Source organism: Cetorhinus maximus, chromosome 8, assembly GCF_964194155.1.
Source record: "Cetorhinus maximus chromosome 8, sCetMax3.hap1.1, whole genome shotgun sequence".
Lineage (NCBI taxonomy): Eukaryota > Metazoa > Chordata > Chondrichthyes > Lamniformes > Cetorhinidae > Cetorhinus > Cetorhinus maximus.
The window spans coordinates 82,465,942-82,479,893 of record NC_135886.1 but is presented as its reverse complement, the minus strand read 5'-3'; the positions used below and the strand labels follow the sequence as shown (position 1 = coordinate 82,479,893).

The 13,952-nt window shown below is 39.8% G+C and overlaps 1 protein-coding gene across 5 annotated transcripts in view; it reads right to left on the bottom strand.

Annotated features, from left to right (window-relative positions):
- Positions 1-13,952, bottom strand: part of phka1a (phosphorylase kinase, alpha 1a (muscle)) — a 112,413-nt gene that overhangs the window by 9,641 nt on the left and 88,820 nt on the right. For 4 of the 5 annotated variants that reach the window (XM_078547178.1, XM_078547181.1, XM_078547180.1 and 1 more), the window contains 5 exons: positions 12,941-13,045; positions 9,910-10,016; positions 4,589-4,630; positions 2,522-2,566; positions 20-193 (listed from right to left, as the gene is read on the bottom strand). In XM_078547178.1, the coding sequence (XP_078403304.1) occupies positions 20-193; positions 2,522-2,566; positions 4,589-4,630; positions 9,910-10,016; positions 12,941-13,045 (473 nt within the window). The remainder of the gene's footprint in view (positions 1-19; positions 194-2,521; positions 2,567-4,588; positions 4,631-9,909; positions 10,017-12,940; positions 13,046-13,952) is intronic. The other variant, XM_078547179.1, reaches the window with a different exon arrangement.

Genomic DNA, 13,952 nt, shown 5'->3' with positions numbered 1-13,952 from the left:
CACTGCTTAGTACACTAGCCTTTTGTAAAATTTTCCAGACTCGCTGATAAAAACCAACAGGAACTCTGTTGAGTGCCCCATCAATGCGCCTTCGCCGCAACCATTGTCCAAGGCGTGTATCAGTGAAATCACTACCTTCCGATGGAATATGGCTCAAAGTCTCAGCCACATTGGAGAATTGGTTACTTGATTGCTGTAATATACAAGTGCATTTAGTCATGAGCTTACAATGTATGTTCCAGCGTACTTTAAAGCACAGCAAAGCAATTTAAATAGCTTAATTAAATTGTTTCGTCCCAGTTTCGATCATCACAAACTAGACTGCGCTCAGTCATCATAAGCAGAAGGCAAATCTAATTAAATCGTGATGTCACCAACTACCTGTGGCAATTCAATTTATTCATGGGAATGGCAGGTTTTGTTATGCATTGCAAACCTTGTACTTTAATCTATTAATAAGTTATACAAATATTTTATGCATTTATAAAAGTGAAATAATTGCCAAAATGCTCCCCATCCTACTTAATGATAAAGTGCTTGGTCTTGTGCTGCTAAATCCCCAAGTATGTTAAAATTGTCCATGGAACATGACATGCATTTGTTAGAATGTACCTTGAAATTGAGTCTTATCGATGATAACTTTTATTGTGCGTTTTAGCTACTTATCCTACATTATTTGATTTTCCAGAACCAGTCTGTTTCTTGTCCTCTCATCGCTCCTGCTCCCACCCTGTATAAAGGCCCACATCCTGCACAATAGCCAGAGTAGATCAAAAAGAACCATCATAAAAAGAACTTCCTTCAAAACTCCGTAGCCATAAAACATCCCTGCAAGGCTTAGTGAAAGGTTAGGATGAAATGAGCCTGTGAAAAATCTCATTATTTGTCGAATGACGACAACTCTGCAAGTTACATAATTCCATCTTCGTCATTCAAGCATATCTCTCACATCACAGAGGCATACCAAACTGGTATCAATTTAAGAGGTCAGCCCTAGCTGGGATGTCTAACTCTGTTATTTAAACAATATCAAAGGTGTTGATAAAATTTAAACAGTCATGGCATAATCCACATAGGAATTTAACTAAAAGAAGCCCAAGTACCACTGCAGGCAAGAAGAATTGACATCCAGTCAGATCTTTGGATGTTTAAAGGCTAATTTATCCACAGAAATAATTTGGAAAAAGCTATTTGGAATGATAGGATTTTAAAATCAATGTGTATTCTTAATGATTATTAATAGTACCATGCCACAATACAAGTAATGGAAGTTGGTTCTACTAAAGACTAAATAATAAGCAATTTACTTGCTTGCCTGGGTGATGGAAAACCCTTTATTTCAGTCAGTCTATTAGAAAAGGATTAGAATGAGAACACATTTTTGATATGCAGTAAGTCCGTTTAAAAAAAAGGACAGACACCAAAAAAAGGCAGGCAAAGTACTGCAAGAGCAGAGAAAACTACAGCAAAGTTCTGCTGTTGGACAGATTGGAGGGTAGCTAATCTGTTTAAAAGTCAAGCAAAGTGGACCACTAAAATGGCTAGCTAAGTTGTACTATTTGAACCAAGTGATTCTGATCTTAACCATTGCTCTGTGTATTCGCCACAAAGTGGAAATAACTTGCTTTATGATTTGAAACCAAAGCTGGTCTCATCTGGCATCACTTCAGTTCATCTTTAGAAAAATTGAAGAAATGAACATGTGAAAGACACAATGATCTTTTCCAGATTGAAAAGGTGTTTCATTGTTGCACCCACTGGGTCACACTCTGTACAAGTAGAAATAGAGCAATGCAAGTCCCAGAAAAGGTAGATGTTTGAGTTCAGCTCCAAATTTTGGAATGCCAGGATGCTGGTACTCATCTGTTACAAGCGATTAAACAGAATATCACATATCCAGGTTATTATGGCTATTGCTGCAAAAGAGGGCTGCAGCCACAGCCCAGTATTCATTGCCCAGATCTACAGAATATAAAATGCTCTATAATTTCTCATAATAATGGAGATAAAATAGAAAACCAATAGTCACTGCAGAAATAAATATTCATGAATTCCAGGATGTAGAGATAACATGGGCCTCAAATGAATCAGTTTTCCCAGTGGTTGAGGGAAAACAAGCCTGATTGAAGAAACATGTGGTCTAACTCTGGTTCCTACGAAAGGAGTACCCTGTGTTCGCAAAACTGGAATCTCTCCCAGTATATGAAGCCCACTTTTTCCAGTGAAATTAAGATCTACTGTGTAGAAATCATCTAAACTCACTTTGCACAGAAACTCTTACAGGCAGCAGACCATGTTTGTTTAATGGCTGAGTGGATTTCCACCCCAGATCCTACTATGGCAACTGATCCATTTATTTTCTTTGGACTGAGGAAAGTCATGGAGACATCAAAGGCTACACTCAGTATAGTTGAACCACAATGATTCTGACATAAATTGGGAAGGCTCAATTGAATGACAAATCAATTACCAAAAATATGAATAAATATTATGCAATTTTGCTAACATTAATAGTCATCACCTCATGTGTTTCATCCACGTCCTGCTGTGCCATCAGCGTTCCCGTCTACAAGGATGGGAAATAATACATGTTAGATTCAAGTGCTTACCATAATAAATAATATAACTTTTCTGTTTTCTGACCTGTCAAATTAAGTTGAAAGTTAGTGATTTCAAATATTGAAGGTATGAAACTTACATGAGGAAAGTGGTCAATTCATTTTTGAGACATCATGCAAAAAGCAATATTAATATCCATGGTTAAAAATGCAATTAGAACAGAAATCCCTGTAAACCTGTTACTGAGTAGGTTTCTACTTGGATCCTTACGTAAGGCTCCACTTGAAACATGGAGCGATTTTTCTTTTTTAAATGTTGAACAATCTTTTTTGCGTATTTAGTATTTTGTTTTATTTCAGATTTTTCAGCTCTGTTTTTCTTTTTATCTCTAGATGGAAACAGTTTAACTCAAGGATCAAGTTGTGAAAGGAGGCTTTGATGGTTTTATTTATTGAGCTTGCCAAGAAAAAAAGGAAAAGAATTAGCTTACAGTCATAAAGCACCTTTTGCACTTCAAACACTTCACAGCCAATGAAGTACTTTTGAAATGTAGTCATTGTCATAATATAGGTAAACACAACAGCCAATTTACACACACCAAATTTCCATAAATAGCAATGCATTAAATGACCTGGGGTTGAATCTTTAGGTCGTGATGGGGGCAAGCACCAAGGTGGGCAGGTATGGAAGTTTGTGCCATTGATTTGCCAGCATCATCCTGCCTCCGGGCCATTTTCCGAAGATCGAATGGGTGGGAAATCCAACAGGGCTACCTTCCCCCAGGTGGGTAGCCAATTGAGGCTCATTAAAGGCTTATTAAGGCCTATTGTCAGAGGCTGACTGGGTTGGGGCAGCACTCCAGGCAGGCTATGAGATCCTCCCCATCTGCTTGGTTCAATTGCAGTTGCAGGCCACCCTGTGGAGGGTTAGCCCCTGCCACAATGGTGGCCCAGCTGCTAATGGCTCTCTCACTTGCCTAACAAAGCAGCCTGATGCTTCTTACTGTGCTGCAGGGCCTCCTTTCACAAGCCCTCCTTCTAGCCACAATTTGCCAATTCATGAATAAACACTGCTAGGTGCCAGTTTCCTTCACTGTGTGACTTCTAACTTCCATTTGATTCTGACATTGGAGTTCTGAAGCTATTGGGGAAAATCCTGTCACATTTAATGTGTTTTCTGCTGCTGGTTGAGGGATAAATGTTGGTCCAGACATCAGGAAAACTCCCCTGCTCTTCTTCAAGTGGTGCTATGTATCTTTTACATATACCTGAGCAGGAAGACTGCGTCTCAGTTCAAGATCAGGTCCAAAAAGACAGCTCAATACTGCACTGTCACCCTAGACTATATACTCAAATCTTTAGAGTTAGGTTTGAATTCACAATATTCTGCTGCTTCAAAGAGAGTGTTAACATCAAGCCAATGTTGGCAAAAATAAACTGAAATCAACAGCTCACAATTGTGTATGGCATTGATTCAAAGTAGTTTATTCAATGTTTTTAAACATCTCTAGAAGCACATTGATAAAACAACGCACAGTTTAAGGAACTGTGGTAAGGTGGAGGTTCAATTCCTCACTTCACTTAAATGTGCATCTTTGAGGTACTAAGCAAAGACCAGCCATCTTCTCACAGGGAAAAAGCTTAAGGATGGATAGAAGTTTGGGGAAGCTATGAAATTAAATGATTTGCTTGCTTTTTTGCCAAACAAATTAGTGGTATTTAAGGAGAAGGGAGAAAAATGAAGTTAAAAAGGAGGGAAAAAGATTAAATATATTACTTTGGCATATGTGCAATCATCAGATAAAACTGCAATCAATCATAGCATGCAACAATTACACATCTGGTAAGAGAGTACACTGTACTTGTGATGCAGTGTTGTTTTAATTGAAAACTTTAAACTGGTGGTTAAGTTGCATCTTCAAAGCAATGCACAGTGTTTAATGCTCTGTCGAGAAGTAAGTAGGTATTTAGGCAAATAAAAAAAGATGAAAAGTTGTGAAAACCACTAATTCCAGCTAGAAACATGTCACCTCCTTATTGGTTACACCAGCAGGAAATCTACGTGAATCCATCTACAAACAGGGAAAAAAATATCAGATGTATTACTGACATCAAATTTAAACATTTTCTGAGTGAGACACTTTAAAGGTACAACATCTCTTAGGCTACATTTATAAAATATCAGAATCATTGGTATCACAATTCTACTGCAATCAAACTTCCAAACCATGTATGTACTATATGTTCTCCTATTGCAACATCTTATAAGCGTAACACATCCACTTGTTGTATTCTTACTCTCTCCTCCTCCTCGTAAATAAAAATATAGTACCTAGTATTCTCTTTCCCTGGTATAAATCACTTTCTCCCTATGTATTACCTCGATTGTTCTCTGCATGAGATTGCATGCAATCTTTTCTCTCTATATTTAAGTTTCTTTTGCAGAAGTTTTATTCAAGTTGTTTAAGATTTTAAAAGTGTACAGAACAATGTTAAAAGCCCACAGAAATATACTTAAAACCAAAAGTTGGGTATGCTAAAGGCAGGTGAATTTAAAGCCAATCATAATTATAGCCAAGCCTGTGCACCCAGTGCACAATAAGTTCTGTTGGGATATTGTCGAGATCTTTGATAATGGGAATCAAATATTTGAAGGAGGATACCTTCTTAGATTTCTCAGGCTTATCAATTTGATTAGAGGGCTTTGGAAATTGGGGAGGAAGTACAGGGTCTCATATAACTATCTGGGACCAAAAGAAGAATTATGTTTTAATAATGTAGAACCCATTACTGGAAGAAGGTAACCTCAAATGATTTTGTATTAACACCTCTTTAAAAAAGAAAATTTCCCCTGCAATTTTCTTTTCTTATCACCAAGGATAATGACCTGTATTTTGTGATCAGCAGTGACTAAACGGTGCTTTCCATTCATTATGCTTGACAGCTGATCAGACTTTTCACAACTTTTGTGCAGCAACTTAGGGTAATGAGAGATTCATTTCATCATGGCATCTTCTACAAGAGACCTGAGTGAACAGGTCAAGAAACAGCATGTCGCTTCAACCAATCAGACTCAAGAATCCTTACTGAGAGACATGGGGGAGCTTTTAAATACAAAGCACTGGGTTTGGGAGATGGTGGTTAACACTGGCACAACATTGGAAACCTGGCTTCAATCTGACAACCTTCGCATTTAACTGCATTGCGTTCAGTTGCATGCAAGAAGCCCCCTTGAGCTGCCAATTTAACTATGTTAAAGGGTGATTAACAGTTATTTTAATAGGGATTTTCAACTTCAACTGTGGGTGAACAGGATACCTCGGCATTCCTGGAATTTGCCAGTGAAAGCAAGGTAAAAACACAGCAGCCATTGAGGGGGCTGAATAAATGACAGGCAAAAAATCCTCTCAGTAATGAGATCTCACAGCTGCCTCCTTATCTAAGTGAAAGCCTTTTGCTCACAGTACTTGTTGAGTTTGTTTTCACTACTTTGGTGGTGATTTCTATTACTTTTGAGGTGATTTTCATTACATTGCAGGTCACTTTAATTATTTTGGAGCTTTGTGCACTGATTTTAACTTTACATCTCTCATTTATAAGATCTGCCTCAGGCTCCTTCGGGACGTGCAAGAGATATTTGCAGGAATTCTCAGTCAGCCATCCACAAATGTATCACATAGGTGACTCACATCAGGTAGCCAGGATAGACTATTACATATGCTTTGCCACCAAAGATGCCAGCCAGAATATTATGAGCCTGCACACATGTTCGAGGCTTCGACTGGCTTCCCACAGCTGAAGGGTGAATGCACATGTTTAGCAATCAAGTTACTCCCGGATCACCTAGGAGTGTTCATCAACCATAAGATCTTCCACTCTGTTGAGGTGCAGCATGTCTCAAACCACAAAACGATCATACGGGTGCAAGATTCCCAGGGAACCACCATGATATATTTGTTCTCCCATTTACCTTCCCTGAGCTCTTCACACATCAGAATAGACTTACTGTCAAGTGGCTTGGAGACAAGGGCAATCTTCTTGAAACATGGCTGATGATATGTTTGAGGACCCCAAGAAATGAGGCCCAAGAGCATAACAAAGCCAGATAATAATAAGTATTATTAAGCAATGAGCAAATAATTGAGATACTACAGATGTACCTAGCAGATTTGAAGGTGCCCTTCAATACATTCCAGCCATGCTCTTAAGAATAATGACAATGTGCTGTGTTTTATACAACATAGTGCAGGAGTGAGGATTAGAGCCTGCTCATTCTGACTGGCCTCATCCGTGGCAAAGTATACATGACTGCCTGTTCTGGTAAACATGACATTGGTGACCTGTGAGATGCATTTGTGAGCTGCTGACTGCGAAACCCTGCAAATATCTCTTGCAGGAGAAACAAGGCACATTGCACAATGCCTCTTCAGAGGAGGAGGAGAGGAATGTTATATGACCATGTACCAACAACATTGCTTCTGGGATGGCTTCATAATGCCAAGATTTAGTCAGGTTGCACCAGTGTGCCCATTTGGCAGCCACATGCTGAATACACCTGTGCCCTCCATCCTTCCCCGCAACCCAAACCACAGCCACCCATTACTTGGATTTAGGACCTATCTCACCATTCATCCCAAATGATTAGGTCACTTGCCAGGCAGCGAACAAATAGGCAAGGCGGGAAAGTGGCATTAACAAATCATTTTTATAAAACTCAAAAATTAAACAGAAAATTAACATTGTTCAGCACACCCATGTGCAACAACACATCTTTGCTCTTTCTCCTGCCAGCACTTCTATCTTTCGCAACCCCTGTGGCTTCAGCAGAGGTAGAGGTAAGCTGCCTAGATCTTTGCTCTGATCGCTGAGATACTCCTGGTTGATCTCCTCTGGGTTTTGGAGCTCATAAGGGCGCTGCTAAAGTCTGTTCCACCTGGACCTCCTTTCCTAGACAAAGACACCATCACAAAAGCCTGCAACATTGCAGCACTCCTGTTTGTGACAGACTACTCCAATCTCTCTGCAAGCATTCATAGTGCAGCTGGAAAGGTTGCCAGTTCTACCAGGATACCTTACATTTTTTTGCTGCTGCTCAAGAATTATCCTCAACATCGATGGTCCCCAAGGTACAATGTCTGTGCCCAGCTGAACAGAGCTTGGATTACTCTGCACCCTCCAATGTGGACTCCACTGCCATCTCTGTCCACCATCTGCTCTTGCTCACTTGTAATATGTGAGGCAGCAGGTGAAAGCCCAACTATCTATCTTTCCAGTCCTATCAAAGTGTGCATATCTGAGCTGGTGAGTGATCTTCATGGCTCCTGTGATGTGTGGCCTCAGAGTGAGTGACCTTCTCTGAGAAGTCTTCATCCTCTTCTTGCAGCACCTCCTGCAGGACAGTGATGGGACTGTGGGAGCTTAATGACATACATTAGAACTGTCAAGGTAAGAAGTTAAGAGATTATTTTGCATGTGTTTATATTTCATTGGCTGCTGACTTTAAGTCAACACGAGTGTGTGTTGTACGCCATGTGGCTGTGTGATATTTAATTCCGTCACCAGATAGGTGGGAGGTTCCTAATTCTCCATCTAAAATGGCCAGGCACACAGACTCAGCTCATCTCCAGCATCTCTCTCTGACGTGTGTTCCTTTTTCCTCCAAGGAAGGATAGAACAGACCTATCACACAGTAATGGAATGTGTTGAGTAGGTGGATGGGCAACATTTGTGGAGGGTTACCATGAGGGATAGGTGTGATATGTATTAAGATGAGGGCGTGCATCAGTGGTGGATCAGATGGGGATGTGAAATGGCACCTAAATAAAAAGGGATGGGTGCAGCTGCAAGGTAAGTTTGTGTAAAGAGTAATGTACAGGAGTAGGCTCGAGAAGGCAGAGTGAGGGCGGTGGGTGTCATGCACATCTGGATATAGTTGATTGTGCAATTGTACTCATCTTTCCTATCTTGATTACATCATTTATCCACTGTCAGCACTGTATTCAGGAACATGGCACCACACTCCAACTTCTAACCTCAGCAATCTCCAGCCACATCATCTTGCTTTCTGAGGTAGGCTTCTTCCTCCCACCAACAGGGACAAGTATCTCCCTGTAGACCATTGCATAGGGAGGTACTTGTGAACTGAGTCTAGCCTTATCACGTTGGGAATCCATTAGTACAATCGCTCCCTCTGTTCACCTTCCTCATCATTCAGCCATTAACTGTCATCTTCCCAGTGCCCCTTTAAACAGTTCAGCTGAAATAGACTCATGCAGGTCATCACCTTGCCCACACAAGTTAATTGGTTGGGAAATCCAGAAGTCAATTGCAAATATAACGGCTGGTTTAAAAAGCCACCAACAAACACATGCAGATACTTCTGGGTACCCCACATGCTACTGAGCACTCTTGCTCCAAGCACTTCGCTCTGTAAAAATTCTGCCCATGTTGTCTAAACCAGGAAGTATAAGTTAGAAATTTGAATTCAATATAAAATCACGAACAGAAAGTGAAATAACGAAAAGGATACAAAGAAATAAAGAAAAATGGATTAAAAGAGAGAGATAAGAAAGACAGAAATAGTTTTTAAAAATATATACACTTTTTAAAATCTCCAATAATAAATAAAATCTGAAGAAATAAGAGTCCACACATGTAAAAAATAAATTTTCGGTGCCAGAGAGCAAATAAAACTTGTGTTAAAAATTCATTTACACTTGAATGAATAGGTGCTAACATTTTTCTGGCAGGTTTTGTGGATAACTAGTGGGTAAGTAGCACAATGTGATGTATTTTAATGCTGAGTCTCTCTGCAAAGTATTAGAATGAAACTTGTGGCGGATCATGGCAGGGAGACAGGAAATTCAACAATTCCAGATCTCTCAATTTTTGTCGCTCCAGTGCGATCCACATCATGAATAGAAATATATTTCCTGGTGGAATGATTTCCATTTTTAACTCCACATGTGGATGCTGTATGTTGCTGTCCAATTTCATCCACAATAACAGTGAGTGCTGATGGCTGTGCTATTATTCCTACCACAAATTCTGGGCCAATTCCACAGGTTCTGCCTAGCCTCAGTAATTACTGGTAAGAAATTGGATTCTCTCCTTGGTTGGCATGTACAAATGCATTTTCCAGCGAGATATGGGTATGAACTGCATCATATACCCTGACGAATTTTTAACTTTTCTGAGCCCAGGGGTGCCAATGCAGTGCATTCCAATTGCAATTGGCTAATTGAACCTGATCAGTTTAACACTGGACAATGTATCATCTTTATTCTTTAATAACAATTAGAAATATTTCTACAAATATACAGGTTATATATCAGATGAATGGGCTACTCACCCGCTTCATCTCAATCTTCAATTTGCTAATTCCAGCTCTCTCACTTTTTGTTGCTCCAGTGTGATCCATATCATGAATAGAAATATGTTTTACGGTAGAATAATGAACTATGGAAAGACAAGCAGGATGATTACAGCTAGAACAGCTACATGAATGGCACAAATTGGGTAGCAGTTGCACTTGAAAGTAGGTTGCGACACAACTTCAAACAGAATGACAGAAAAAAGGATAGGGCTGAAAAAAGTCTGCATGAGTCTGAGACACATTTAAGGTGAAACACAAACAACATAAAAAGTTATTCACATATATGGATTTCATTTTGCAACATTCCTAATACAAGGTAAAATCGACTGCTGAATAGTAGGGGATGATTTGTCTCAAATGAAATTGCTCTTTGAAACAAAATGATTGATAGACATTTAGAGGGTTTAAATTGTCCTAAAATTCTCATTGCACTAACACAGGCATTAATTCCTTTAATTTAAATGGATTAACAACACTGCAAATTATGCCAAAGCAATTTGACAGAATCCTACCACTGGAAATTAAACTCCCATATTAGTTGCACTGCAACACTTAATTATATAAGATAGGAACAAAAAAACTTTAATTCATCCAGCTCACTACCATATACAATGTAGTTATTCCAGCTACCTGATCCCTCTGTCTTCCAATAATTGTTTTCATTTCCTGGACGTTTCCTTCTCTTCACAATTTTATACAAGGAAGAAGCAGGTGAGTGCCCTTAATGGTTCTTACTAGTTCACAAACACCAACAACCTTTCATCTTCATACACAATAAAAAGTCAACTATAGATGATCATGTAAACTGAAATGCAGGCTAAACACAGCTCGTTCTATCATCTACCAAAGCACAACCAACCACCCCAGCTTAGGGGATTTCTGTTCCAACTAGAATTGAATTTTCTGCTTGGGTGAAGAAGTGGCAAATAACATTCATGTCACACAAGTGCCAAGCAATGACCATCTCCAACAAGAGAGAATCCAACCATTTCTCCTTGACATTCATTGGCATTACCATTGCTGAATCCCCTACTATCAACATCCTGGGGGGTTACCATTGACCAGAGACTGAACTGGATCAGCCATATAAATACTGTGGCTACAACAGCAGGTCAGAGGCTGGGAATTCTGCAGAGAGTAATTCACCTCCTGACTCCCCAAAGCCTGTCCCACCAACTAAAGGCACAAATCAGGAGTATGATGGAATGCTCTTCATTTGCCTGGATGAGTGCAGCTCCAACAACACTCAAAAAGCTTGACACCATCCAGGACAAATCAGCCTGATCCAACATCCACTCACTCCACCACTGACGGACGGTGGCAGCAGTTTGTATTATCTGCCAGATGCACTGCAGCAACTTACCAAGGCTCCTTCGACAGCACCTTCCAGGCCCATGACCTCTGCCATTTAGAAGGACAAGGGCAGCAAATACTTGGGAATACCACCACCTACAAATTTCCCTCCAAGCCACACACTATCCTGACTTGGAACTATGTTGCCATTCCTTCACTGTCACTGGGTTATAATCCTGGAACTCCCTCCCTAACAGCACTGTTGGTATTCCTACAACACATGGACTGCAGTGGTTCAAGAAGGCAGCTCACCACCATCTTCTCATGGGCAAATAGGAATAGGCAATAAAATTGCTGGTCTAGCCACTGAGGCCCACATCCCATGAAAGAATTAAAAAAATATGCATATATGTGTGTACATTAAAAGTTTTTAAAATAGCAATGCATTCCTGAAAAGATCACACTTACTTTCTGCAACACTATTTTTGTTAAACCACCCATCCTTCTTAAATTTTATTCTTCCTGTGCCATTGAGCTGTATAGGGCGGTAATCAATCAATCAACACCATTGAATTCTGTCTTGTATCGTTGTTTCCAGCTTACATAATTGTAAGTGCACTTCATCTGCATCTATTGTTACTGTGACCTTTAGATCTTCATGTTCAACCACCAGCTATTTTCCCCCATGGCTTTCATTTCTGTATCTGCTTTTGGATCCTTGTGTGAGACATTCTCAGAATATGATCAATGTAGGTTCATCTTTTCTCAAGGACTTAGTGTCACCTCTGACTATTTCTCTTTGATGTACACTTTTATTTGTCACTTTGTTAAACCATTTCATATTAAAAAGTTGTCACAAGCATCTGAACTAGAAGTTGAGCTTCTTTTGGATGGCTTTGTTGGACCGCCATGTTTCTGATTCCTGTAGGAGCACAGCATTGTTCTTTTTCTAATCACATCTTGAGATTGAGAGAAGGATTTTGAAAGCTCCATGCTTAAACTTGCCTTAGACTTATTTCCCCACCAATGAACTCTCCTGTTTGCAAGGCAGGGAACATTGTTCACAAGCTATTGATTAATATACCACTGCTGCCCACCCTATGGCTTCAATCTTCCAGTTCCACTCCCAAAAGGTGGTCTCTCCCTCTGGCCCCATCTCCACCCTTTCCACCCTGTCGAAGCTTTACTGCAGGGCAGTAAAGGGCTTCTCCAGCACTGAGTTCATAATGTAATTGTTAGCTGAAGCTGGTGAGTACAATACAACTGTGATCTGCCTGATAGGCAGCCCTCCTTTGAACCTGCTTCAGGGCCTGAATATTTACCCACCGTGAGGGGCTCAAAACCAGCTACTGTCTCACATGAAATCTCACCAAGGCCTTATAAAGGCAAGGATTGTACTTCTACTTCTATATTTTAAGATGTCCTAACAATGAAGCTTAGCACACTATTCACTTTTGGGCACTGGTGAGTACAGAAGGCATCTGAAAAGTTTTGACACTTAACCAGATCAAACATATATTTTTCCGTGTTCATATATGAATCCATGTTTACAATAATGGAAAAATCAAACAAGGTCATAAGCCACTTTAAAAGTATCCTATGTTGACAGATCATATAGCTGAGCATTAAATGTTACTTTTGGTCATTTCATTTCTTTAGCATTATAACCATGCACATACTTCTGTAAAAGAATAAATGAGATTTAAAAAACAACCATTTTTCTCCTCGACTTCAAATTCCTTTCCACTCAGAATATGGTGTAGAAGTGTCTTCAAATCAGAGGGTGTCATAGAAATTAAGTGTTCAGTTGCCGATTCACCTAAAAAAAAGTCAAATTGATAGGAACGAACATAGTCAAGATTATTGCAATTAGAAAAAGAAACGTAATGCTATGATTATATAACAAACATATTACAGCACAAGCCTCTAGAGGTTATGTAGAGCCTTTATCCCTAATCTCTGTTCAAGAAAGGAGGGAGACCTAAAGCAGGAAACTACAGGCCAGTTAGCCTTATATCTGTCATGGTGAAAATTGCTAGAATCTATTTATGAAGGAGGTTATAGCAGGCTACATAGAAAATCTTGATGCAATCATGCAAAGTCAACATGGTTTTGTGAAAAGGAAATTGTGTTTGATTAATTGATTAAAGTTCTTTGAGGAAGTAACAAGTAATGTGGATAAGGGGAACCCTCTGGATGCTGTGTACTTGGATTTCCAAAAGGAGTTTGATAAGATGACACATCAAAGGTTACCACATGAAATAAGTGTTCATGGTGTAGAGGGTAACATATTATCGTGAATAGGGGATTGGTTAGCTAACAGGAAGCAGAGATTAGGGATAAGAAAGACATTTTTGGTTTGGCAAGCTGTAACTAGTGGAATGCCACAGGGGTCAGTGCTGGAGTCTCAACTATTTACAATTTATGTCAATGACTTGGATGAAGGGACTGAATGTATGGTTGCTAAATTTGCTGATGACACAAAGATAGGTAGGAAAGTAAATGGTGATGAAGACAAAGGCTGGGATTTTCCATGCCTGCGGCGTCAGAAGTGTTTGGTGGCATGAGCGGACAATGTGGTGCAATTGGCTTCACGACAGCGTGAAACCAGTTCGTGATCATCTGCTCAGCAGCTGATAGCAGACCACGTTCTCCACCAACAGATGTCGGGACCCTCATTGTAATACATCAGCATGTCATTAGTACACCAGCCTGCCAGAATCATT